This window comes from Corvus cornix, chromosome 2 (genome assembly GCF_000738735.6).
Source record: "Corvus cornix cornix isolate S_Up_H32 chromosome 2, ASM73873v5, whole genome shotgun sequence".
NCBI classification, from domain to species: domain Eukaryota; kingdom Metazoa; phylum Chordata; class Aves; order Passeriformes; family Corvidae; genus Corvus; species Corvus cornix.
Genome location: NC_046333.1, coordinates 22705086 through 22729167, shown reverse-complemented (window position 1 = coordinate 22729167; position 24082 = coordinate 22705086). Strand labels below are relative to the sequence as shown.

At 39.9% G+C, this 24082-nt stretch overlaps 1 protein-coding gene across 1 annotated transcript in view; it reads left to right on the top strand.

Moving 5' to 3' along the window:
• ITGA9 (integrin subunit alpha 9) overlaps positions 1-24082 on the top strand; it is a 240159-nt gene that overhangs the window by 151961 nt on the left and 64116 nt on the right. Inside the window, 5 exon segments of the mRNA XM_039548705.1 lie at positions 11787-11873; positions 13228-13307; positions 16538-16627; positions 19344-19452; positions 21318-21425. Of these exon segments, the coding sequence (XP_039404639.1) occupies positions 11787-11873; positions 13228-13307; positions 16538-16627; positions 19344-19452; positions 21318-21425 (474 nt within the window).

Here is a 24082-nt window from a genome sequence, read left to right as displayed (position 1 = left end):
TTGTGTAATAGTTCTTATGATTGCTTTTTAAATATATCAGTGTGGAGTCAGAAATTGATTTTTCCCTTAGTTTTCATTTTCCTTGTGATTTTACTTTGTTTTTGTATGTGGAACTTGGAGGACATGGTTGAATACATAGGAGTTGCCTTATGCTTGGTAGTATATTGGCGTATTTGCTAGCCAGTGCAGTGTTTTCAAAAGGCATGTCTTCAAATTTTTATGAGCAAAGGTTTTATCTTGATTGGCAAAGTAACAGTGCATTACTAAGTAGGCAACATTTTGTCATGCTTTGGTTTATGTGAATCGTGGGTTTTTCCCATTCTGTACCTAAGTATCTATTTTTTTGTCAGTGATTGGTGGCACATCCACTTGGTGACCAGTCACTAGTGGTGTTCCCCAGATCTCAACATTGGGACCAATCCTCTTCAGTATTATTATCTGGACAAGGGGTTTGAGTGCACCCTCAGTAAGTTTGTGGATGAAACCAAATTGGGAGGGAATGTTGATCTGCTGGACATTAGGAAGGCTTTGCATAGGATTCTGGACAGGCTGGATCGATGGGCTGAGAGCAGTGGTATGAGGTTCAACAAGGCCAACATCCAAGTCCTGCACTTGGGTCACAACAACCCCATGCATCAGTACAGGCTGGGGACAAAGTGGCTGGAAACCTGCCCAGCAGGAAATGAGCTGTGGGTACTGATTTGACAGCAGCTGAACATGGCTCAGGTGGCCAAGGAAGCCAATGGCATCCTGACCTATATTGGGAATAGTGCGGCCAGCAGGACCAGGAAAGTGATTTTCCCCCTCTACTCAGCACTGCTGAGGCCACATCTCAAATCGTGTGTCGATTTCTGGGCCCCTCATTACAAGAAAGAGCGTGTCCAGAGTGTGCTCTGTGCTGGAGCATGTCCAGAGAAGGACAACAAAGCTGTTTGAAAGGTCTGGAGCACAAGTCTTACGAGGGAGGCTGAGGGAGCTGTGGTTGTTTAGTCTGGAGAAAAGCAGTCTCAGGGGTGACCCTATCACTCTCTACAACAACCTGGAAGGAGGCTGTAGTAACGTGGGGGTTGGCCTCTTCTCCCAGGAAACCAGCAACAGGACAGGAGGAAGGTTCAGGTTGGACATCAGGAAGAATTTCTTCACAGTTGTTAAACATTAGAATGTACTGCCTAGGGTGGTGATGAAATGACCATCCCTGGAGATGTTCAAGAAAGAACTGGATGTGGCACTTAGTGCCATGGTCTAGTTGACCAGGTGGTTTTTGGCCAAAGGTTGGACTTGATGAGGTCTTTTCCAACCTTAATGATTCTATGATTCTAAGTACTTTCTATAGTGGAGAATTGTGTAGCTGTACATGAGCACATATGGGAAAGGGTCATAGAGTCAAGCCTGGCCAAACAGCATAGTTGAAATGTGGCCATCCTCACAATGAACAAGGGTCAGCTGATTTAACAGCTCTATGGGGACAGTGTATCTTGGTGATGTCATGGGTTAGCAAGCATAGTCCTGGAAGTGATGTTCTTGCAAAGGGGTGCTTACAGCTTCCTCTATGACTTGGCAGAACCTATCAGCTGGCCAGTTTGAATATGGACAATTCTTTAAGCCACTTAAAGTTGTGACCGCCTCTGTGATGCACACTTAAGAATAACAAATCCCGAGGCAGAGTCTCTCTGTCTCGTTTCCGGTGCTGGGACAGGTGGCTGCGGGCTCCGTGCGGGGGCCAGAGGGCCCAGCCCAGGCCCTGCTCGGGCCAGGCCGGGCCGGGCCACAGCCATCCTGGAGCCGATGGGCCCTGTCCCACCCGTGGACCCCCCCCCCCCCCCCCCCCCCAGCCCTGCTGTGGGTAGCCAGAGCGGCTCGGCTTCCCCCCCCTCTCCAGTTCTGCCAAGATCAGCTAAAGCTGCACCACTGTCCGGCAGAGGTCATGTGACCAACAGTGATAAGCAACATTCCAGCTGCAAGGCCGAGGTGAGATTAACCCTTTTAGTGCTGTGAAGAGCTGAAAACCTGAGGGAAGAGAAAGAGGAGATGCTTAAAGCTGAAATTCTGTTGTAAAGCTATGATGTATCAGAGTACCCATTGTAATTTCATGAAGATATGGGGGGTGGAGTGTTCAGCTCGTAAGCAAAAGCACCTGCACTGAGATAAGCAGATGCTGATGCAGCTGTAATTTCATGAGAAGTTTGAACAGGGAGAGATGGAAGCGATGAGGACTTTGGCTCCAAATGGAAAAGGAGAAAACCTCAGTTCCTAGAGATGCTCCCAGATATAGTCCTAAAGATGAAGATGAGGAAGACCCTTTGCTCCCGGGGAAGGAGAAGGGCCTCTGTTCTTAGAGATGAAATGCTCCCAGAGATGGGTAAAGAGAACTTTTGTTTCTGAATGGCTCAACCTTAAAATTGTACCCCAAAAACCTTCAAGAGTGGACCCTCGAAAGCAGTTGTGGGAAAAGCTGCAAGTTGGGGGAAGGGACTCACATGTGATCAGAGAGACTCCTCTTCCTAAATGGACTGAGCAAAGTTATTTGGAAGTGGGTGGCTGTCTCGCTGTGATAATGTTTTCATAGCATGGGCAAGAGAGACTCCTCTTCCTAAATGGACTGAGCAAAGTTATTATGGAAGTGATAAACAGACTGAACATCTCAAGGGTTGTCTTTTTACATTGTCAGTGGGAGAAGGGAGAAAGGTGGGGGGAGGAGAAGAGTTCTGAAGGTGTGGTATGATTTTTTTTTCTTCTTTTAGGTCTGTTAATAAACTTCTTTATATTCTTTCAAGTTTGGTGCCTGCTTTGTGTTTCTCCTAATTCTTATCTCACAGAAGATAAACAGTAATGAGTATTTTGGGCCAAACCACTACATTCCTGTATTGTTTTCTTGAAAAAACTAAGTTCAGCAGTTCTCAGCAAGCAGGGAAAGGAAATATTTAGCTAGTGTTGTACAGCAAAAGTCATTGTGAGTCTAATTGGTCTGTTAAAATGAGAGCGTGGCAGCAAAGGAGGTGGAACTTCTCAGGAAGAACTTCTCCCTTCCTCCTTATAGTTTCACCACCTGCCCTGTACATCCCCTAAAAGATGGGAGAAACAAAAAAAATGATTGATTTTGTTGACTGGTTCTGAAAATTGTTTTGGGGCTTACTCATTTGAGCTGAATGAACAATTTCTGCTGCCTCTTCAGCTTCTGAGGTTCTGTGCTTTAAAAATTTGCTGCAATAGCTTTTCACCAGTTAAAATAAAAGTTTATGAGAGAGTTGGTAATATCCATTAAATAGAAAAAAATTTTGTGTTTCCCTTTTTACTCAAATATTTCCTGTGTTGGATGGGATCAGTAAGCTATCTATAAAATAGGTTCCATCCAGGGAAGAAACAGAAGAGGTGAGAGGCTTTAATTAATCATACAGAAATAGTCGTTTTTTCAAAATAAGGAGCAAATCCAAGATGTTTGAAGCCAGGCTTGATGGTTTTGGAGTGGGGTGTGCCTACAGCATTTACTAGGACAGGAAATTTCTCCCTAATGCCAAAGGAAATTTTTTTTTCCCCTCTAGTTCTTTTTATCAAACAACTGTTAAGGTTCCCCAGCCCCCTCTCAAATTTATTTTCTTTGATAATGAATCAAAGGATTGATTTCTTATCAGAATACAGGTCCAGATGCCCCAAATCTTCATAAGTGCATTTGGCTGTGTGCATGTCAGCATACTCAGGTATGTAGTTTTGCTTGCTCATTAAGCACTGGGATGGTGAGGGTCAGTTGGTGAAACAGCAGTTCACAGAATTTACGGGGTGTGACATTCATATTTCTTGATGTGGTTTGTGCTAGGGGAGTATCTATATGTTGAAAATAAAGGGAAACTTTCAGTCCCTGTGATATCTTTAAAACAGACCTTTGCGGTACACACACAAAATCCTTTTATTCTATTTTATAATTTGATTTGATATCCAGTATTCTTTAATCATTGCATTCAAGAGGTTAGGTTAATGCTAGTTTCATGACAATGTCTAGATGAGCAAGTTTATATTGAGTCTATAACTCCCTCTCTGTAATATTTTTTCCAGCAGGTAATGATTAACATTAGTTTTCCTATTATAGTTGCTATTGATGCTGATTTATCATTGACTTGGCCTTCATGTTATTTATATTGTTACTGGCATTCCACCTGTGTTTGGAAATTACTTACAAGAGAATAAATGTTTGAAGCTCGAGATCCAGAACTGTTATGTTAAAAGAGACATCTTAATTTCTTTCCATCATGAACATCTTTTTCCTCCTTTTGAGTGATTCCATCACCCACTTTGCTTTGGCAAGTGGAGAACTTTACACAGAAGAATTTCTGACCACAAAGTGCTTGCTTGAAGTTGGCAAGTAAACTATGTTTCCAAAAAGTGGAACAAAACTCATGGGATTTTTAGTCTGAGAGGAGAAACTCCTTGAAATGCACATGAAACTATTTCCTGGACCCATGATTGCTTTATAAGCTATGGCCACCTGTGCTGACTACTGCAGTCTATCTTCAGAGTTACTATCAGTAACAGGACAATTTTTCCCCCAACCTGCAATGTATACTCACAGTTTGTGAGAAGCACTGTAGCCTTCCCAGGTGGCCTGGTGCCACCACTGAGTGCCATCGACACTGCCTAGGAAGCTGATCTCAGAGAAGCAGTGCATCCCAACACTGTGCACAGCTCTCTCTGTGCTTCCCCCCATCCAATCCCTGAGTTGTGCAGTATTGAGAGAGTTGGGAACTGATGGCAGTGGCTGTTTGAAGGCTTTGTGCATTTAGAACTCCTGTAACAGATGAGCAAAAGAAGAAAAAACCAAACCCCAAAACTGCAGGCTCATTTTGTGAGATACTGAGATTTCCAAGTGAAAGTGAATTCCTGATGCCTTTGACATTGGCTGTGAACTAATGGAGTTGGGGAAGGTCTGTGCGTGGCAAGGTCCAGCCCAGAAACACAGAGGAAATACTGTCTGCTCAGTTACCAGAGAGTATGGCTGACAAAGACACAAAGCAGACATCAGACTGCTAGTTATCTGAAGAAAAGAGAGGCTTAAAGGGCTTTTGAGGATGATAATCAGAGGAACAGTGTCTGAGGTATATCAGATGCACCATTTCAGTAATTTCAGATGATCTTGAGTTACTGCATAATGCCAGTCAGTTCCCAGTCAGTAATACCACTAATCCTCTTTGTGTTCTTGCAGTTTTAAAATATCCTATGAAGCACTATTTTGGAGGAAAGTGTGGTACCTGTGGAATTTTGTCTTAGAATAACTAAGCTGTATGCACGAGGGGGCCTCCAAGATTAAATTACTCTGAGCTGTACTTGCTGTCAGTCATAAGGAAACTCAGTCAGAGCCAGACTTTTTATTTGAAAAATATCCCTAACCTTTTATGAGCTCAGGCATCTGTAATTGCACTGTATATGTGGATAACTGTGACCCACGTCTTTTGTGCCTCACTTGCTGTGGAAAGAAAGTACATTAGTATGTTCAGGAGGTGGCTGTTAAATTAATTGGTACATCTTTATATCCTTGAAGCCTCAGTGAAGAGATTCACATTTACAGATTTGCAAGGCAGGGAGAGATAAGTAGGAGCAAAACAAAAATTTTGCTTTCCAAACCCTAGAGAAATCCATGAGTTGTTGATAGCACAGCTGAAGGGCTTAGACCAAGATCATGAAAAGGGATTTGAAGGAGCCATTTCTAACATCATCAAGAGATGAGCCTTTATTTTAGGTTCCTGACATGGTTGTTCTACCCAGCTTTGCAAGCCATGTGTGTAGGAAGCAGATTACCAGAACAGACATATGTTTTGTGATATCTCTCAAAAGTAAGAAGCTCTTAAAATGCAGGTCAAGTCTATGTAATTGTCCTGTTGTGTGGAACAAAACCTCCAGGTGTTCATATAAACTCTCATTTAGGAAAGTGTCTCTTCTCACAAAAAGTTCACACTGAAATTACTGAGGTATAAGTATGCCTTTTAGTCAGGGTCTATGATGAGAATAAAAAAACTCTACAAATTTAGCAAATTTTCCAAGCACCCAGTGTAAGTCTCTACCTTTGGTGCAGGTCAGAGAATTTCCAAAGAGCTAGTGGGGATAAAGTCTGTATGCCAGAGAGGATATAGCAGGTAGATGCTTAGTACCTAAGTTTTGAGACTTATCATAGCATAAGGTGGACTGTGCAAGTAGCCCTCCCCTTGTGATATTTTCTTAGGGTATTTGTTTTAAGACTTCTTGGATGAGGATACTGCTCATGATCCTCTATGGCGTCAAGTGCACCAGTTCACAGACAGGCATTATAGAGCAAGAAAACTAGTAACAACAAGGAAAGCAGTAACAAGAGTGTGTGCTCTGACAACAAATGCAGGGTTCCTCGGTACTCGCTCTTGTAATTCTGCTTTTGTATCCTTTGGAAAACAAACATCATCACAAGAAAAACCCTAACAAGTTAAGTAAATTTTCAACATCATCAGAACAGGAGTGTTCTGCCAACATATTATCAATGCCAGGACATTTTCTCATCAGAATGTATGCGCTAGTAGCCAAGATTTGCGAGGAGGATTTTTTTCAATCTAAACAACAACAATAAAAAAGACCTTTAATTTGAGTATGGCTAAGGAAAGAGAAATATAAACTGCTGGCAAATGTATTTCCTAGCAACTTGAGGTTTTTTCCCTTTTAAAACTATACAGATTATTTTAAGAATTCCTCTATGAAGTTTCAGTGCCTTTCATTGGTGGTTTTAGTCAAAAGTTCCTTAAAAAATAACAGGTAATCAGAAGAGTTTTTAGAAGTATGAAGTGAACTCTGGTGCAGATAGCCAGCAGAATTCAGAGAAGTACAGAAGTGGCCTTAAGTTCAGAAATTAATATAACTTTCTGTTGAGAGCCACATCTGGCATATCCTTTTTGCCTGTTTAGTATTGTCCTGTTGCATCTCCTTGTTGACACTGCAGATGCAGTATGTACTCATAGCTTGTGTGCTTAGAAAAGCAAAGACCTGGCAGGGCATAAATGAGTGTTAGAATAATTGAATTCACACTTTCTCTGTGAGAACACTGGTGAATGCAAAATGGCACAAATGACCTGTACTTTTATATATGTTTGCTTTTGCTGATAGTCATAATATGGTAGAAGAGTTGTCAGATAGATAAAAGCCTGGTACTGGAGTACCAGTGTTGAAGGGCAGTTAATGGGGTGGGGATGATTATTTAAGGAGATGTTCTAGGCAAGGAACTTGCAGCCAGTCCTGGGTGGGGATGAGTGGAGAGCAAGTTGAGGAAGCGGAGTGATGACTCTGGGTTGGGGCCAAGGCCAACATCAGTTCAGGGCAGTTTTTCTACCTTTGGGTAAAAAATGAATGACACTAAGGGTAGAAAAAATAAAAACAGAATATAATTATGTGAACTGCTAGATGAGGGTCAGGAAGATTGAAGGGTTTTGGTTGGACATAAGTGAGGGAGAGAATGGTCAGGTTATATTGGCTAGTCAGTAAGTCATCCTTTACGAGCTATGCAAGACTCACTTGGAAAAAAACCCATATGGGGTCTGATTTGAAAATGGTTAGTCAAGATGAAGCTGAGGCAGTTTCATTATCTTGAACTTGACTGTTTCATTGCTCATGTTATAATAATGAGGAACCTTTTTTTTTCTGTGATAAGGAACTTAGAGAAATAGACTGTGAGCCAGCCTGAGCTTCATATTTCTCTGAAGCAGGTCAACATTTGCTATGAAGTAATAATACAGTCATTTGACTAATTATCTGACTATTTATCTGATTGACTAAGAGTATATAACACTCTGAAATGTTTCAGAAAGAAAGTTTTCCAGATAAAGCTTCACACTGTCTTGCCGGAAGGGAAACGGCCAACCCTTTTGGCTGTGTTTTCTATGCAAACTAGAAATTGCTGTGAAGCTCATGCAGTAAGCTGAGTTTCTCAAATGGGTTGTATAGCCATAGGGAAGCATTGCTCACTAAAACCATGACCTAACATCAGCGAGAAGTGGTATCTGCAAATTCCGTAAGCCCTGAGTTGCACTGCTGTTCCCTATTTGTAAGATAAGACAGCACCAACCCTTCAGCCTCCTGGAACAGTGTGAAAACTGAGTTTAGAGAGCTGACCGCTGTAGGAAACCACATAAAGAAACAATTTTCTCTGCCTCCAGAACAGCAGACTGAAATTAAAGCCTGAAGCCAAACAGTGCGCAGTCAAGGAAAACCAAAATGTTTACTCATTAGGTGAGCTTCTCCATCTTAATCACAGAGCAAGCCAAGGAGTTCATGGGAAAAGTTTTCTGGGTAGCCTTTAATTTATAAATTTGTGGAAGGCTGAACCAGTATGATGCAGCCAAACTTACTTCTGCTGTTTCCTAGCATTGAAATGTTTTGTTGTGGACCATTACTGGAATCACTCAAGGTGGAAGGGACCCATAAGGATCACTAAATCCAACTCCCTGCTACTCACAGGACTCCCTAATTAAACCGTATGACCAAGAGCACTGTCCCGATACTTGTTGAGCTCTGACAGGTTTGGTGCCCTGACCACTTTCCTGGAGAGCCTGTTACTGTGATCAACTACCTTCTCAGGGAATACTCTTTTCATAATCTCCACTCTGAACTTCAGTAATGTTGTATTTATATTAATGATTAAACTGGATGGTACGCTAATGAAGCCAGAAGGTCATTCAAGTCAATCTTCCTGCATCTGTTAAGCTTTTCCAAGCAACAATAGCAAAACCAACCAATGCAACATTATCTTGTCATTTCCTTTTAAAGGCAATAAAACTATGGGTATCTGCCAGCTGTCTGGTCTGCAAAGGCATCAATGTGCAAAATGAAGAAGGAATGCTCTTCTTCTGTTATCAATATGAGAGTTCTCTCAGTTAGCCTGTCCTTTGGCATCTCTGAAGGGATATGGCCTTGAGGAGAGGAGACAGTCTCTTGGGTCTGTCTGGTCACTGTCACCATACTGGACAGCTATGTAATTAGAAACCCCTCTTGAAAGAACACGGGCTAGGCGTTGATGAAAGAGAGTTCATAGTTTGCCCCAGTTAGCAAGGGACATTTGAACAACCAAGAACCAAGAATGTTTCCAGGGGAAACAGCTGTGAAATTTTTCATTTAGTTATGCAGCTGCTCAGACTTTGTGTTCCTTTGATCCCTCTCATAAAACTGAGAACCATTCAGATTCCTGAGAGGAAAATGCTAGTGGAAGGGATGGTTCACCCATGAAGCACTTGTTTTTCTGTTTTGTATTCATTTAGAGGAGAAAAATCTAACACAGTGGATGGCATCTCTGTACTACTGAAACTACATATTTGATTTGCTAAGCAGTGCCATTTTTCATATTTCCAGAAATAGAAGCCTACTAAAGATTGCAAGGAAGCAAATCCATAGAGAAATGTATTTTCCTGAATGGGGAGGCCACTCCTCTAGCATTTTAGTAGTATTGCAGTAATGTCACTCCATTAGGCATCTCCAGGTATGCACTGATTGTTTCCTTACATTATTTTTACCTCTCATGAAACCAGTGAAATACTGTCTGAGTCAGTTAAGAAAGATAGTATTTGATCTATCATTTTCTAGAAAAATGTGCCCTGATTTGAACCATGATTTTGAAGCTAAATGTCTGTAGAGCACTAATGTTGTGCTCAGGTCAGAATGTGAAAGGCAGAGAGGCATTTCCTGGAGATGTGTATGACCCAAGTGCATGGTTTGGGAAGCTCCTTCCACTCATGCTTGTTCCAGCTGAGAATATAACTTTTAAATGCATATTTGAAGTAACTGAGGAAATGTACATAAGGAAACAGAGCATGAGCTTTGCAAACTGCTATAAATGCTGAAAATAGGTCAAATAAATCATGTGTTCTGTGAGAGAACTCATGCCTTCTGATCAACGAATCAATATGATTACACAGAAGCGTCTTATTGTTTAAAATACCCCTGTGTTCACACATCTCACAACTTTGACATAATACCTTACTTATACACTTCACTTGCTTTATACTACTTATACATATACATATCACTCTTCTTATACATTTTCTTACTTACTTACACTTTTTACAAATTCTACATAACACAGTACTTACGCATTTTACTTACTTATACATTTTACCTACTTATACATAATACAGTACATATACATTTTGCAACTGCTGTGCATGAGATCTCACATTGCTTGATTGGTTTCTCTATTTTGTCCATGAGCTCCGCACACACTTTTCTGATAATATGATTGGTTTTAATCTAGCGCAGCACAGTCCTTTTTTGTCTATTCCTTGCTGTCTTGGTATTTAGTTTTTCAGCTTCTTCTTTCCCACTTTAGCACAGTTTACCTTTCAGTCCTTGAAGAATTCCTGAGGGCTCTAACAGGTGGGGCTCCTGGCCCAGGCAAGCAGCATCGAGATGATGACAACAACAAAACCCATTCGGTGATCAGCAGCCAAGTTAGTCCACAAAATCCAAACAACACAACAGCAAAGGACAGGGAACAGATATAAACCTCTCTCCTTGAGCTTTCAGACTGGAGCTTAAAAACCCTCTTGGGGCTGATGTGCTGTGGCTGAAGGTGGAAATGCCAGGTGAAGCCAGTGAGGGTAATTCTAGCCTGGTCTCACTCTGAGGGCTCTGGTAAAAATAACTAAAAATGGTTTGGCTGGGGCACACTATCAAGGTTCAAATACTTTACAACAGTTCTGTAGCAAAGAGGTTCTCAGCTGCATGTCTGGAATAAAATTAATTTATAGATTGAGATATCTAAAATTTAGGCATTTGTATTATAGCACATACCATAAGTACTATAGTTCGGGTGATGATCTAATCAACAGCAGGGCCTAGAGAGGTATCCAACCCAGTCTAAGTTAAACACCTGCATTTGGTCTCCTGGACTGTTTTCTACATCCTTTGACTACAGTGGACTACAGTGACATGTAGATCACATAGCAGTCACTTGCTGTGTAGGCACTTAAAAGCGTATATCAGATTCCAGAGCTGAATCACACTTCTAAAGTTTAGTGAGATGGACGTGCCCACAGTGGCAGAGTATTAAACTGTTCCCTGATAATCTGGTGATGAGAACGTGCTCATCTGGAGCTAGGCACTTATTTTATGGAGCAATGAAGCACTCTCCATTCAACAGAAGTACTTCTGTTGTAGTGGAGTCACCAGTCAAACAGGATAGGGCTGCTCTAACCTTTTGCATTTGAATTATTGACAATATCCATAGTCAATGTTTAGCATCAGGAGATGCTCATTCCTCTACTTTATCTATGCCACCACTGTCTCATTAAAGAAGGTTAGTATCCATACCAGCATGACTCATCTTGTGGACCAGAGCAAGAGATCAGGGCATTGAATGTCACCAGGACCAGATTAACTTTCTCTTCTGCATCTGTGTATGGCATGGTTTGGTCACTGTCTCCCAGCGCAGTTCTCTCTTTATGGTACAGGTACCTGGAAAAACTACCTTGGAAAACCTATATTCTGGATCATTTGAAAGCTTTCTTTTAGTAAACAGAGGGAAGAACTGAATTGTCCAAGAATTTGGGCTGATCCCCTGACTCTAATGTGTTTAGTCATTCAGTATTTCCTTATGATCTATCTCTCAGAGAAAGGTTCTGATGGCTATCTTCTTCCCAATGCTGGTCTGACTGATGTGGAATAAGGAAGTACAATATGGTGCTATGATGGGAAATATTTAATTTTCTGTAGTACCTCATCACATTGGTGTTTCTTAGCAATCTTTTTTTTCTCCCCAAATCTGCAATCTCATGTTCTTTTTTATTTTCTTGCAGGAGGAGCTGGGCATTACTTGTGAGTTACTGGAGTCAGATTTCCTCAAGTGCAGTGTGGGATTTCCTTTCATGAGATCCAAATCTAGGGTAACGTTGTGACATTTGCATTTGCAGAATAATGGTTCATTTACCTCTGTCTCCAAGGAGTGGCTGGGAAGTCAACTGCTCTGTTAAACGTCTGTGATTGGTACTTTCTCTAGCTTTCTAACCCAGATATTGGAGCCTTTCACAGCTACAGAGGACTAGCTGTCCTCTTTCCCTCCAGACAGAGCCAATGACAGTGCCCTGGGCACTGCAATAAAATGGCTTTGAAAAATAGTGCAAGAGTTGCAGCTGCAGTTCTGCTTCCTCTGCAGAAAACTAGAAAAGGACTCTCCATCTTACTTATGTTGCCTCTGTGAGTTTTTTTGTCTTCTTTCACATTAAAGTGCATCTGGATTTATACAAATTACAAGGAAAATGTACTAATGGCTTTTTCATATTATGGTCTTCTGGTAGATTTTTTAGAGAGGGTTTTGTTCTGTAAGAGAAGATACACTATCTCATAATGTTTAAAATCCAGCTGGGTTCTTTCTGCTGCTAAACTGATCTGTATAAATGACCAACCCAGAAAGGTGAGAAAATGAGGAATAACTTAAGGATGACCTGAAAAAAAAGTCTGAAATTTTTCAGAAAGTTTCAATTTCAAAAGCAAATCCTTTCCATTTGAATTGATGCATCATTTGACCCAATATAAAAGTTTTTGTTTTCTGGTTTTTTATTGACTGTTTCATGCTATTTTGAAAAAGTAAAAGAATATTTTAAATGGAATTGAAAAACTACATGCAGTAGCAAAATACTAGCTAGAATGTAAGAATGTACCCCATTGAAATTACAATTAATTTTTACACTGTTTCACTTGGCTGAAGTCTGTTTTGGAGTTGGGCAGAAAAATCACATGGAGAAGTTATTCATCAAAGTAAAATTCTTATTTCAAAATTAGCACTTGTTTTCACCCATTATGATGGGTGTCCTGAATGCTGCTTTAGCTTCTGCCACTTTCTCCAAGTCTCTGTGCAGGCCTGTGGTGTGAACTTTATTCCCCCAAAAATCTCTCCATCAGCAAATGACATATAGAGCAGTGCTGAGATGGTTTCGGGTAGTGATCTGCTTGTACTGGAAGACTTATTCCCAGGCAGATGATCTCCTCAAGAAATACCTTTGAATGGCAATTCTAGTAAAGGCCTTCTCTTAATGAAGGAAAAGACAAACTATATAGTATTTGAAGAGAAACACAATTACTAAGACTTAACACTAATTTGCAGTAGATGAAGCTCTCTTACATGTATCAAAATATGCTACTTTTGTACAATTAGGCCAGTAAAATATAAATGAAGTTTCAGAACAAATACATTTTCAAACAATACGCAGTGTCTCTAAATACTGCTTTTTCTTTGCGCAGTATGAGTTCAGTGTGATCTTTGACACAAGCCACTTGACTGGGCAGGAAGAAACACTTACCTTCCTTGTCACTGCCCAAAGGTAAGGGGACATTTTTACATCTGGATATTCTTTGTTACATGAAGTGTGTATTATGTGTGCTTGACAATTGCATGATATAGCTGTAGATATACATATGTGTAGTAAATTAGGTTAAATTACTGGGGCTAAATGTATGTGTTTTGGTGATGCAGAGGAACTATGTATTGAAGATTCCTGAAAAATGAGGTAGGATCATACATAGGTTTTCTTTGCCAAGTAATTGCAATTCTGAAGGATCATTCTGTATTCTCTCAGTTGAAAGGCTCTTGTGTTTCAGTGGCCATCTCTTTGGGCCATGTATCAAGCTCAGCTCAGCTGCGGTTGATGATCAACACAAGATAGACCCATTTGTTCCAGCATTTGAATGAAATAAACATGCTAGGATGCAAACCAAAAAAGATAAATGTTTTAATCAGATGGCCAAGGATCCCACTCATAGGTTCTATAGTCACGGATCTATTTTGTACCCCTCTGGTTCTTCAGTGAGCTATGACAAACTGTGGAAAGCATCTGGATAGGGTACTTCCCGAAGGGCACTTGAAGTTGGCATTGAAGTAGGGTGATGCCAAGTATGCATACATGCTGGAGTTAGCTCTGCAACATGGCATACATAGGCATTTTATCTTGGGCAGAATAAAAGGTGTGACACATGCTCTCTGCCTTCTAAGATGATGTACCATGCAGAAGCAGACTGCATGGGTGATTCAGTCACAAGCACTGTCGATATCTGTACGGGAACCAATGCACAGCTGCATTAACATTGGCCATGAGCTGCTGCTTTGATGTGTTGGGTATTTGACTACTTCCTGCTCCCATTTACTGTGTGAATGAGCCAACTTCATATCCTTACATATCCAAATCAGGATCTTCAGCTTGAATTCTCCTCCCAGATGGGATGACACCTCTACAAACAGATGAGAGATGAGATGTAGCAGCTGCTGAGTGACTGCTCTCATAAGGCATAATCCTCCCCTGCAGTAACAGCTGTAGGTGAGAACAAGATCCTTGCAGCATGTGGGACTGGTATGAGACCCTGAAAGTGAGACATGTCACCATGTCTTGCATGCTAGCAAAGTTTTATTCTCTATCAGAAGTTCGTCATGTGTTCATATGATCCTGTGGTGCTTCTCAGTCAGAGACATCAGTATCTGCTAGGTGAATGCCAGCTAGTGCAAAGATGGGTCAGCAGTGCTTTAAATTTGCCCAGCCAGTGTTTTCCGACCTTGGATAGCACAGGACTTCCCTCTATAACATCACTTCTTGTATTTCTGTACCCTACCAGTGAGAAGTGTTAGTCTGTGCCTTTAGATGAGCAAAGAAATAAACAGTAAGTTTTACACATTGAGTGAGTGCTTAGAGATATTACAAGAAAGTTTCTCATTGTAGAAGGATGAGAGAGGATAGTTATGTTTTGGAGGATTCAGCTGAACCTCCAAAGAGAGTAGTGCAGGTCTCGATGCTGATTACCCTCATTTTCTCTGTGACTTTAGGCAAATTGTTCAATTCACTCTCTGTCAAATAAGTGTAACAAAATCTTTCTACCATAAGAGTTGCAGGGAGCCCTGAGGTAAAGTCACTGATAGGGAAATGGAGAGAAAGTATCTGTGCTGCAGTCAGACCGCAATAGGCGAGGGCATTGCTTCCACATAGAACTGGAGCTAGTCTGGCAGAAATAGCTGAACAGGGAAGCTATGTCACGCTGTCATGGGAAAGCAAGGGTTGCCCTTCAAGTGTCTGCTTGAGCCTGTCCTGTGTAGCTGCAAATTTGGCAGTAGAATCTGTTACAAGAGACTGGTTCGTTATTGAAACAATTGGAGAAAGAAGTAAACATTGCATTTTATTGCTCTTACACTATTTGGTTGTTTTAAAAGAAGCAACAAACCTTCTTCTTTGCTTCCAGGTGTGAACTGTTTTTCTAGAGCTAGATTCACTGAGTTGTGTTCTCCTTTTTTGACAGTACCTTTACTCCATTTGAAACACATAAGAACTTACCTATGAACGCTGTACAGAATTCTACTTGCTTATTCTGTTTGCCACCATGGTATCTCAGTATTTATGTTGGATGAGAAATGTCTCCATTTTGGACTCTTCTGTGAGCCTGTTCAGAGGAAAAGCTTTTATTAAGTGGCATTTTGTCCCAGGAGTGAAAGTTTGTGGGGTTTTCTATCTGGGCCATAGTTTTATCAGCAGACATAGGAAATGTGTCAGTTGCAGAAAGCTGAGCTGTATCTAAGCAGGTACGTAGCCAGAAGGCTCTATTTTTGTAACCTGAGCAACTCATAACCTGCATGGTATCACTTGGGAATTTACTGCCTGCTGTTGCCTCAGTGATACTGTCCTCAAATAAATATGATCATATCTTGTTTTGCCAGTTTGATTTGTGAGTAAATCTGACGAACTGCAAGGAAAAAGTGATTCCAGAGTCACTGCTGAAGAAATTGAAAATATATGTAACAAATCTTTCAAGATTGTTGTTCTGAGCTGTCACCCAACAAGCAGACTCATCATCAGAATTAGAATAGTTGCAGGTTTGCATGCTAGACATGCATTTCAAGAACCTTTCCTAGACTTCATACATAAAGTGTTCACACTGAAACAAACTGACTCAAGTGAGAGATAATTGCTCACTTTTCTCTTTCTTCTTTTTGATTTTGACCGGCTGAGGCAACTGCCTTTGACAATGTAAAGTAGAAGTGCTTTCATTTTGGCAGCTATGTACAGGAAGAGATGGAAAGAGAGGGTGGAATTGCTGAGAGATTATGGCCAGTTCACTACGAGGGTCTTGCCCAAAAACTGCTTGCAGTGCTATAGTACAATGCAGGTACACTGAAAGCATTTTTTCATTTAGTGAGTCAAGTCCTTCTGTGAGGTGTATATATCTGTCACAAACTGATGTGCAATCAGACTGGGAGAAAATGAACCCTTGCATGGAAGTCTAAATGTTCTTGTTTCTCTCCACTGTGTATGATCGCTGCTGTAGTTACCATAGACATTTGAATTCACACTTTGTTCCAATATTCATTTTTTTGTTATGAGCCTGTTCATGTCCCAGCCACAAAATTCATGCTTTTTGTGTGTGCCCTCTCCAAGGTTGGGTGAACATTCTTAAGGAGCTGGTATCTCAAATAGAGAGGCTCATAGTACAAGGCAGAGAGATGGTAGCTGTGAAACTGTGATATATTGCAAAGGCTGTCAATTTGCAGTATGTTTGTTTTTCCTTTCTGTCGTAGTGGAAACCTAGAACACACTGAATATCTGCATGATAATACTCTAATCCTGTCAGTGCCCTTGATGCATGAAGTGGACTCATCGATCAGTGGGTAAGTACCAGTCACCAAATGAAAACAACAACAAGAATAATAATCATCATCATCATCATCACCATCATCCTAAGAATAACATCTGAGTGTCTTCCAGTGAAAAAACTAATTCTTCTCTTTGTTCACATGTAGCCAGACTGTTGCTTTTTCCTTGTGTCCCAGACTCTGGACATTCAATCTCATTCAATAGCTGGAAATTTTATTCATTCCAAGACTACCTCATTCTCACTACTTCCTAATTAATGCTAATTAGTTACCATCAAATTTATTTTAGTAATCATGTTTGAATTCAAGTGATGCTGTAGATATGGTGGAGCTTAAATTAAAAAATAACAAGTAAACTACATCTTGTTCCTTAGGGCATGGCTTTAAGGAAATGGTTGAAAGTCACCAGGCCAAAGGTTATGGTTAAATGTTCTGGAATTTTAAGGAGCTTGGTGAAGTCTAATTGTTTGCCTTTCTGTTTAATTTCACAAACAGAATTTGTTTTTGCTTCTGTTTATTTTTCCATTTCCTCTGTTCCCTAGTCTGTGAGGCATCTGAGTACGAACTGCGGAGCATCACTCACACTTTGACTGAAATACTCGTATAACATGTAGCCACTGTGTTCTCTCCCTTAGGCTGCACACGTGCAAATTCCTGCCTTTGTACTTGGGGCTCTTCCCTTCCACTTGACATCACGATCTTATGCCTTGAATGAAAGCTTTGTGGTCAGTCTCAACAGTCAGACCATTCTCTAGCATAAACAGTGCTTGAGTTGAAATTGGGGGACCTGGTCACAGAAGATGTATTAGCATTCATGTACACCGAGAAAGTTTGCATTAATTCCTAAACTGGAGAAGCAAAAACTCATCAACAGTGCCCCCAGAGAGTCAGTGTCTGGTTTAGCCACCATCTATGGCAACTTCCAGACTACTCGTATTGTCTAAATGACCAGTGCAGGTTGGCATCAGTAGAAGTCAAATATACCCTTGACCACTATGCTACATGTGTAGAAAAAAGTTAACCTGCACTGACATGTGATTGGATTGAAAAGCTGAATAAACTCAGATTCAAGGCCTAGGCTGGGTTTTGCCTCATAAAGCTCATCTTGTTGGATAGAAATAAAATCCTTAATTACTGCCAACATCAGTCAGAATGGGTAAAAGGTATATTTGAGCCTGCTCAGAGAAAGGAAGTGTGCTGTCAAACCTCACAAGATGACCAGCAAGGACAAAAATCTCCTCTATATTGAGAGTACAGTCTCAGCAGCATGTTCTGGAAGTTTTTGAATGCTTTCATTGTTACAAATTCTTTAGAAATTTAACTCTTGTTTCTTGGTGCTTTGATACAGATGGATTTTTGTTCAGCTTTATGGAGATGAATGCTTTCATCTCTGTCTTTAGGTCTCTGTTTGTTACCTACAGAATACTGCATGCCAAAATATAATAAAAATTGGTTTCTCTTCTTTCTCTTCAAAATGTACTTTTTGAAGCACAAGGTCTCTGAATTTATAAGCCCCACCCAAGTGCCTGTGTGGATTATATTTTTCTTTCTCATAGATGAGGCTTAGTTAATTGAAGTTCACAGAAAAGTCCAACTGGCAGAGAAAAGTTGGGTTTATTGGAGGGCACATTCCCAGGCATGGTAACATTAGTAGTGCTCTTTTTCTTGGACAGTATCTTTTTGAAGCTTGTTTTATTAGCTTAATTGTCCTACATCTGAATCTAGAGGAGCAAGCTTCATTCCTGGTTATAAATAGCTCAGAATGGCTTGTACTGTACTGGGGAGAAATCTTCTGGCACAACACTGTAAATGGGAGGAGAAAATCTATCTTTCACTGTTTCCCCTATCAATCCCTGGCATAGGATGCAGGCAGGAAAAAAGGAAATGTATCTAAACAGGCTTAAAATCCTGTCTCAAAATGCTCTGACTCCAAAGGACAACTTGGGAAGGAAGCAGAGTTTTAGGCAGTAGAGAAGACTAAGGTTTGTCTGAAATTACACCAGGACCCTTTCCACACAGTGGAGCAGCCTGAGATTTGAAGGAGACTTAAAGGGTGCTTAAAGCACTCCTAGTCCTCTTCTGCAGGATTTTCAGGTACTGTGTTTTGCTTCTGCAAAGTAATTTCTGATAAAATCCTACTGCATCTTATTGTGTGATTAGATTATAATAGTGGTTGAGGAAACTTGGATTGCTCCACTCTAGTTAAAAGCAGGTTACCTCCCTCTACTCTTTCCTTCAACCATCTGCTAACAATACAGGTAGTAAAACTTCGGTAATTAACCAAGTGTTTATTCCTGAAACGCTATGTAAATGTTAAATAAAATTACAATGTTATTTTAGTGAATATGTATCTTAAAGTATTCCTCTTAGATACTGTTGCTTCAGATTAACTTGGCAGTGCAATGATTTCCTGTGTTAATCCAAGCTTGCACAAATCATCCATGGCAGGGGACCCCAGAGAGGAGGTTTTGTGATAGGAAAGGAGAAAAAGGGATAAGTAATCAAAAGAAGTCTGCTTCATTGATGGGATGTTAACCCAGGTCAGTTGAGATGCCACTTGTGTAGTCTAATGTTGCCAAGAGGAAATCAAATCACCAAAAATAGATTAATGGTAAATGGTCCCATAGAATTTCACGTGACTAGAAAGCAAGGGGCGCAATTCAGCTAGACACAAATATATTTCATTTTGGTCACAAAGTCAGCTTACTATATCTGTGTCTTGATCTTACAGAGAAGTCTTCCCTACTTCATTTTTCTATGGTGATTCTGTGAAAGCGTCCAACTTTGTTCAGTTGGAAAACCATGAATGCCTTTTCCAGTCTCTTAACTTCACACTGCAGGTAAAACTCATCCTTATTTTGACTGCTTTCCTGCTTGACAGCACATTCTTGTTTTGTATCTATTTAATTCTGAGTGTGGTATGGGTTTTTGTGCATGATTTCAAATCACAGTCATGGGCAGAATGGGAGCTTCGGATGAGGTTTATAAAGAAGAGCCTCTTGTTGAGTTATGAGGTTCAGAAAGGACTCCCTTGCTTTCTAAACTTCTCAGAGAGGAGACTAGGTGTAACTGGATCCAATTCTAGCCCCAGACTTGCTCAACTGTTTTTGTCTAAAGGTTATATAGATGAAATAGAGACTGTGTAACTTTTTCCTGCAGGATTAAGGATGACAAAACAAAATATATTTACATTCATAACATAAATTATTTACTTAAATTGATGATGATAGTGACTAGACTAAAATACTGTAATCAGAATTATTTACCACACAATATAGATAGTTTTACTAATACTATTTTGCACTAATTATTAAATCAATAATTTAAAAGCTTAATAATTGTTAAGTAGAGATTGGTGTTACTCACTCATACCAACTACTGTGGGCAAATCTCTTTTGCTCAGCCTCAAGGAGAAACCTTGAGGGACATCTCCACTAAAGGGAAGAATCTCCACACTCTCCTGGAAGTGGTGTGTTAGAAGTCCCTGCTGATAAAAAGTGGGACTGGGCTTTTATAGTGTAAAGTGATCAACTGTCATTAATGTGTTTTTAGGCTAGCAGCTTTAGACAAGTTATCTGTACTATCATTTGTTGATTCCTTTATCAGAAACTTTGCCTGTTACATCCTCACTGGTACCAGTTTTTGTCAGGAAATGCTGTCTGAATGTTTAACTTTGCGACTGATGAGTCAGCCTGGTCTCAGCAGTCTTTAATACCAAAAGCAGTGTGACCACTCTTCTCCATCCATCATGGGTAACTTTCACAAATAGGGTTTAGTCTGAGCTGTTTTACCCCCACTCAGGCAGAGCATCCTGCTACAACACTGTACAATGTGTTCTTGATTGGCTACCATTATTGCAGTGTGCAGGGATGGCATATGTCCTTTATTTGAATATATTATGACAAGAATTGCAAACAGGGCATGTCACTTCCATAGGATTAAAGCTGCTGCCATTTGTTTCTCTTTCATCTTTCTTCATATGCTGAGTAAAGAGCCCTAATTACTCACATGCCACATCTTAGATGAAGTCACAAGTTAAAAGTGGAGGAGTAATTCTTTTTAGTGGCATGGTCATTGAGCAGAGGAGCGGGCAGCCTTTATCCAAGAGGACAAACACATGTCTGTGCTAGGAATTCAGGCTTGCTAAATGCCCCAGTATCAAAATATTTATAACACTACTGATAAGAGTACAGGGCAGGGAAGAGTACAGTACAGGGAAGAGATGAGGACACTAAAAAGACAGGTGTAAGAAGCTTTCAATAAATACCTCATAGCATCTCAGCATTATTCAAGAGTTACTTATATATTACACTTCACATGGCAATTAGATGGGTTCCTGATGTGGCAAAATATATGGATGGTTTATTATAACAAACTCTAGTGATGTGGCCAAAATTAACTGATGCTGTGTTTCGCTGCTGTAACTGGATCTATTACAAGCCCTTTGTATTGATGACTGGCAATTATCCTGCAAAACTGCTTCTCCTTTGATATGTGAGCTGTACATGAAGACTGTTAGGTAAGCTAATCCTCTGACTTCATTCTGACCCTTGAAAAATAAGTCTTAGTCTGAAAACATTGAAAAACCTGCAAAGTACTTGTATTTCTTCAAATTTACCTGTACTCAGCTCTGAATCTATAGTAGCTTCCCATTTATGAGAAGTCATGTATGTAATTTTATTTGTATTCATTTTTTCTCTTACAGGTTTACAATGCTGGACCAAGCACTCTTCCTGGAGCTTTTCTTAACATTTCAATTCCAAACCGCCTCTCTGCCACTGGAGACGAAATATTTCATATTCAGCAGATGATGGTGAGTATGTTACGATGTGCTCTGAGCGCAGAGAGGCACTGAGACCTAGTGATGACTAAAACAAAAGAAATCCACCAAAACTCAGTGAGTCAGTTGCTTTTTAACACAAAGGGTCTTTGCATCTGTGGCCAGATTGTAAGTAGCTGTACCCCTCCAGCTGTTGACTGTTCTCCCTCACCTAGGGCAAAGACAACTGGTTGTATGTTCTTGGTTTCCTGCAATGCTGTGTAAAACTAGGTCAGGCTAATGTGGAAGGAAATATAGAGAATACTTCCACAAGTCACACCTGCAAAGAGGATTGTCTCTTAATCAGTTCTCCCTGACGGAGGGAGGATGAAATGGTGGATGTATTATCAGTAGGATGCTTTATCAAGCTGACTCAGATTCCCTGGGCTTTTTCTTGGTCATCAGCTAGGTCTGAATACATTATCAATATCTGTTTTGCTATAGTCCATGTTATAATTTGCTCTTTTTGAATGTTCTTTTAACAAACGTAAATAATAGAGGAAGTTATTCTTTCAACACAATGCTTTTCAAAAGACTATTTTGTGTCAATTTCAAAGAAATTCAACATAGACTGTGGTAGACAAATTCTTAAATTTAGTTTCTAATATTTATTTATTTATCTATTTATTTATTTATTTCAAAGCCTTTGTTAGACCACAAAAATACCATCATTTACACTGTAGTGGCCAAAAGAGGGGAAACCTTACTACTGAGGTAAATTTATTGCTGAAATTCAGAGTGATCTGCTTTTGTGAAATGAAACCAGCTCTTTGGAATAATTGAAAAGAAGTATTATACTTTCATGTTGTTGGTAATACTTTTCTAGCCTTTTGGCTGAAAAATATTACCTAATATTTAGGTAACAGTGTCACTGAATATGTGTAAATATAGATCTGAAAGATCTTTCTAAGCAGGTTTCCAAGATTTTTGCTGTTGGAAGGTATGAGATAAATATCGATATGGCTTACAGATGGGCACTAAAGACAGAATGACTGAGAAACATATTGGGATATTGTATGAAGCAACAGTAGTGTATAGATTGAGTAAATTCTCCAACCAGACTTAATTAGTTCTTCAGCATATGTATCATTTTCTGTGGCATTGCCTTTTAATGTTTATATAGTCCAGCTTTATATGCAGAAGATCACCTTTTCTTTGACACATTGTCTGCCAAAGCATCATGACCCATTTCCTTGTTTGTTCCCTGGTCTCTGTGTGCTGTAGGAGAGAGGGTGTGTTCACAGCAGCTGCAGAGAGGTGGGAATCTTCTTAATGGATTTTGTCTCCCTAAATGTCGATATCTCCTCTAAAGTCAGTCACCCTATAAAGGAGGTTCCAGCTGGGTGGTGTGGTCTTGAGCATTGTGGTAATAAATGCTAGCATGGTTTGTATTGCTTTTTCCCAACAACAAGTTGCATTTCTCTGCACATTATTTGACTGAATTGTACTTTGAAGTATGTTTTTGTAGAAATGTTAAACTGCTGTTGTGAGACGTCTTTGCAGGTAGTAGGCAAGTATGTTTTTATGAGAGATGTCTGACTGATATACTGGCATTCCAGTAATTTTGACTACTGATTTTGGGTATATGGTCAGTAGAATTCTCCTACATGACTTTCTAAATACCTCTAGCATGTTAATAAATGTTAGCCAAGAAAATCCTGTCTAGGATAGTGGTTAACCTTGCGTTACAGATACATAATTGAAACACCAAATAGTTTGCTTGACATTACACAGGAAATTTGTGTCAGAGCCAGGCACTGAACCAATGTATCCCAAATCTTACTAGTACCAATGTATCCCAAATCTTACTATTGTAACAGAGCAAGCATCCCACTCTCTTTCCTACTGCCTCTGTCCCAGTGAGTTTTTATTAACTGAAAAGGGAACTAAAATCATGGAGATTTTCAACTTTTCATAGAACAAATACAATTAAGCAAAGAAACCTAAAAGGAGATGAACTTTAGGAAATGGTTTAGAACAGCTGTTTTTCCAAGACAACTTTTGTAAGCATAGTCATTAAATGTTTCAAGCTTTTGCTTATTTTGAACTTCCCAGAATCTAGACTGCAATAAAGATAGTAAGGTAATAGAATCCTTTCAGACAGTGCAGGTGTTTCTGTAATTATTTTCTTTATGCCTGTGATCCAGCCATTCTCGCTGTCAGTGTTGACAAAACTTTAAAAATAGCTCTCATTAATACAGAGGATTAGGAATTGTCATTTATCTGTAAAATACACTGTTGATACAGCACTTGGGATTTGATGACATAATGGTTTTTATTTTAAAGCTAGTAATTCTATTGCCACTTCTCTGATACACAGTAAGGCAGTGAAATTTATGAGTCAAAATGTATAGTTAAAGCACTAGAGTTTGTCTCAAATACACATTAACCACACAAGATAGTTTCAGGAGCAAACTCCCTCGTATTGTGTTGAGTGAGCTAGTCTTTCAGGCACAAAAATTAATAGCAGGAAGACAGTCACATATAGTTCACTGGAACGGTCTGTATCTCTGGGAGGTGTTAATAGGAAGTATTATCTGCTGGTCTGAGGAAATGACAGCCCTCATGCTTCCTCTCTTCCTGCTGTTCTGATCTTTTGGCTTTATTGCAGAAACTGTTTTAACATTTTCTTTGAGGCAAATTCAGATCAT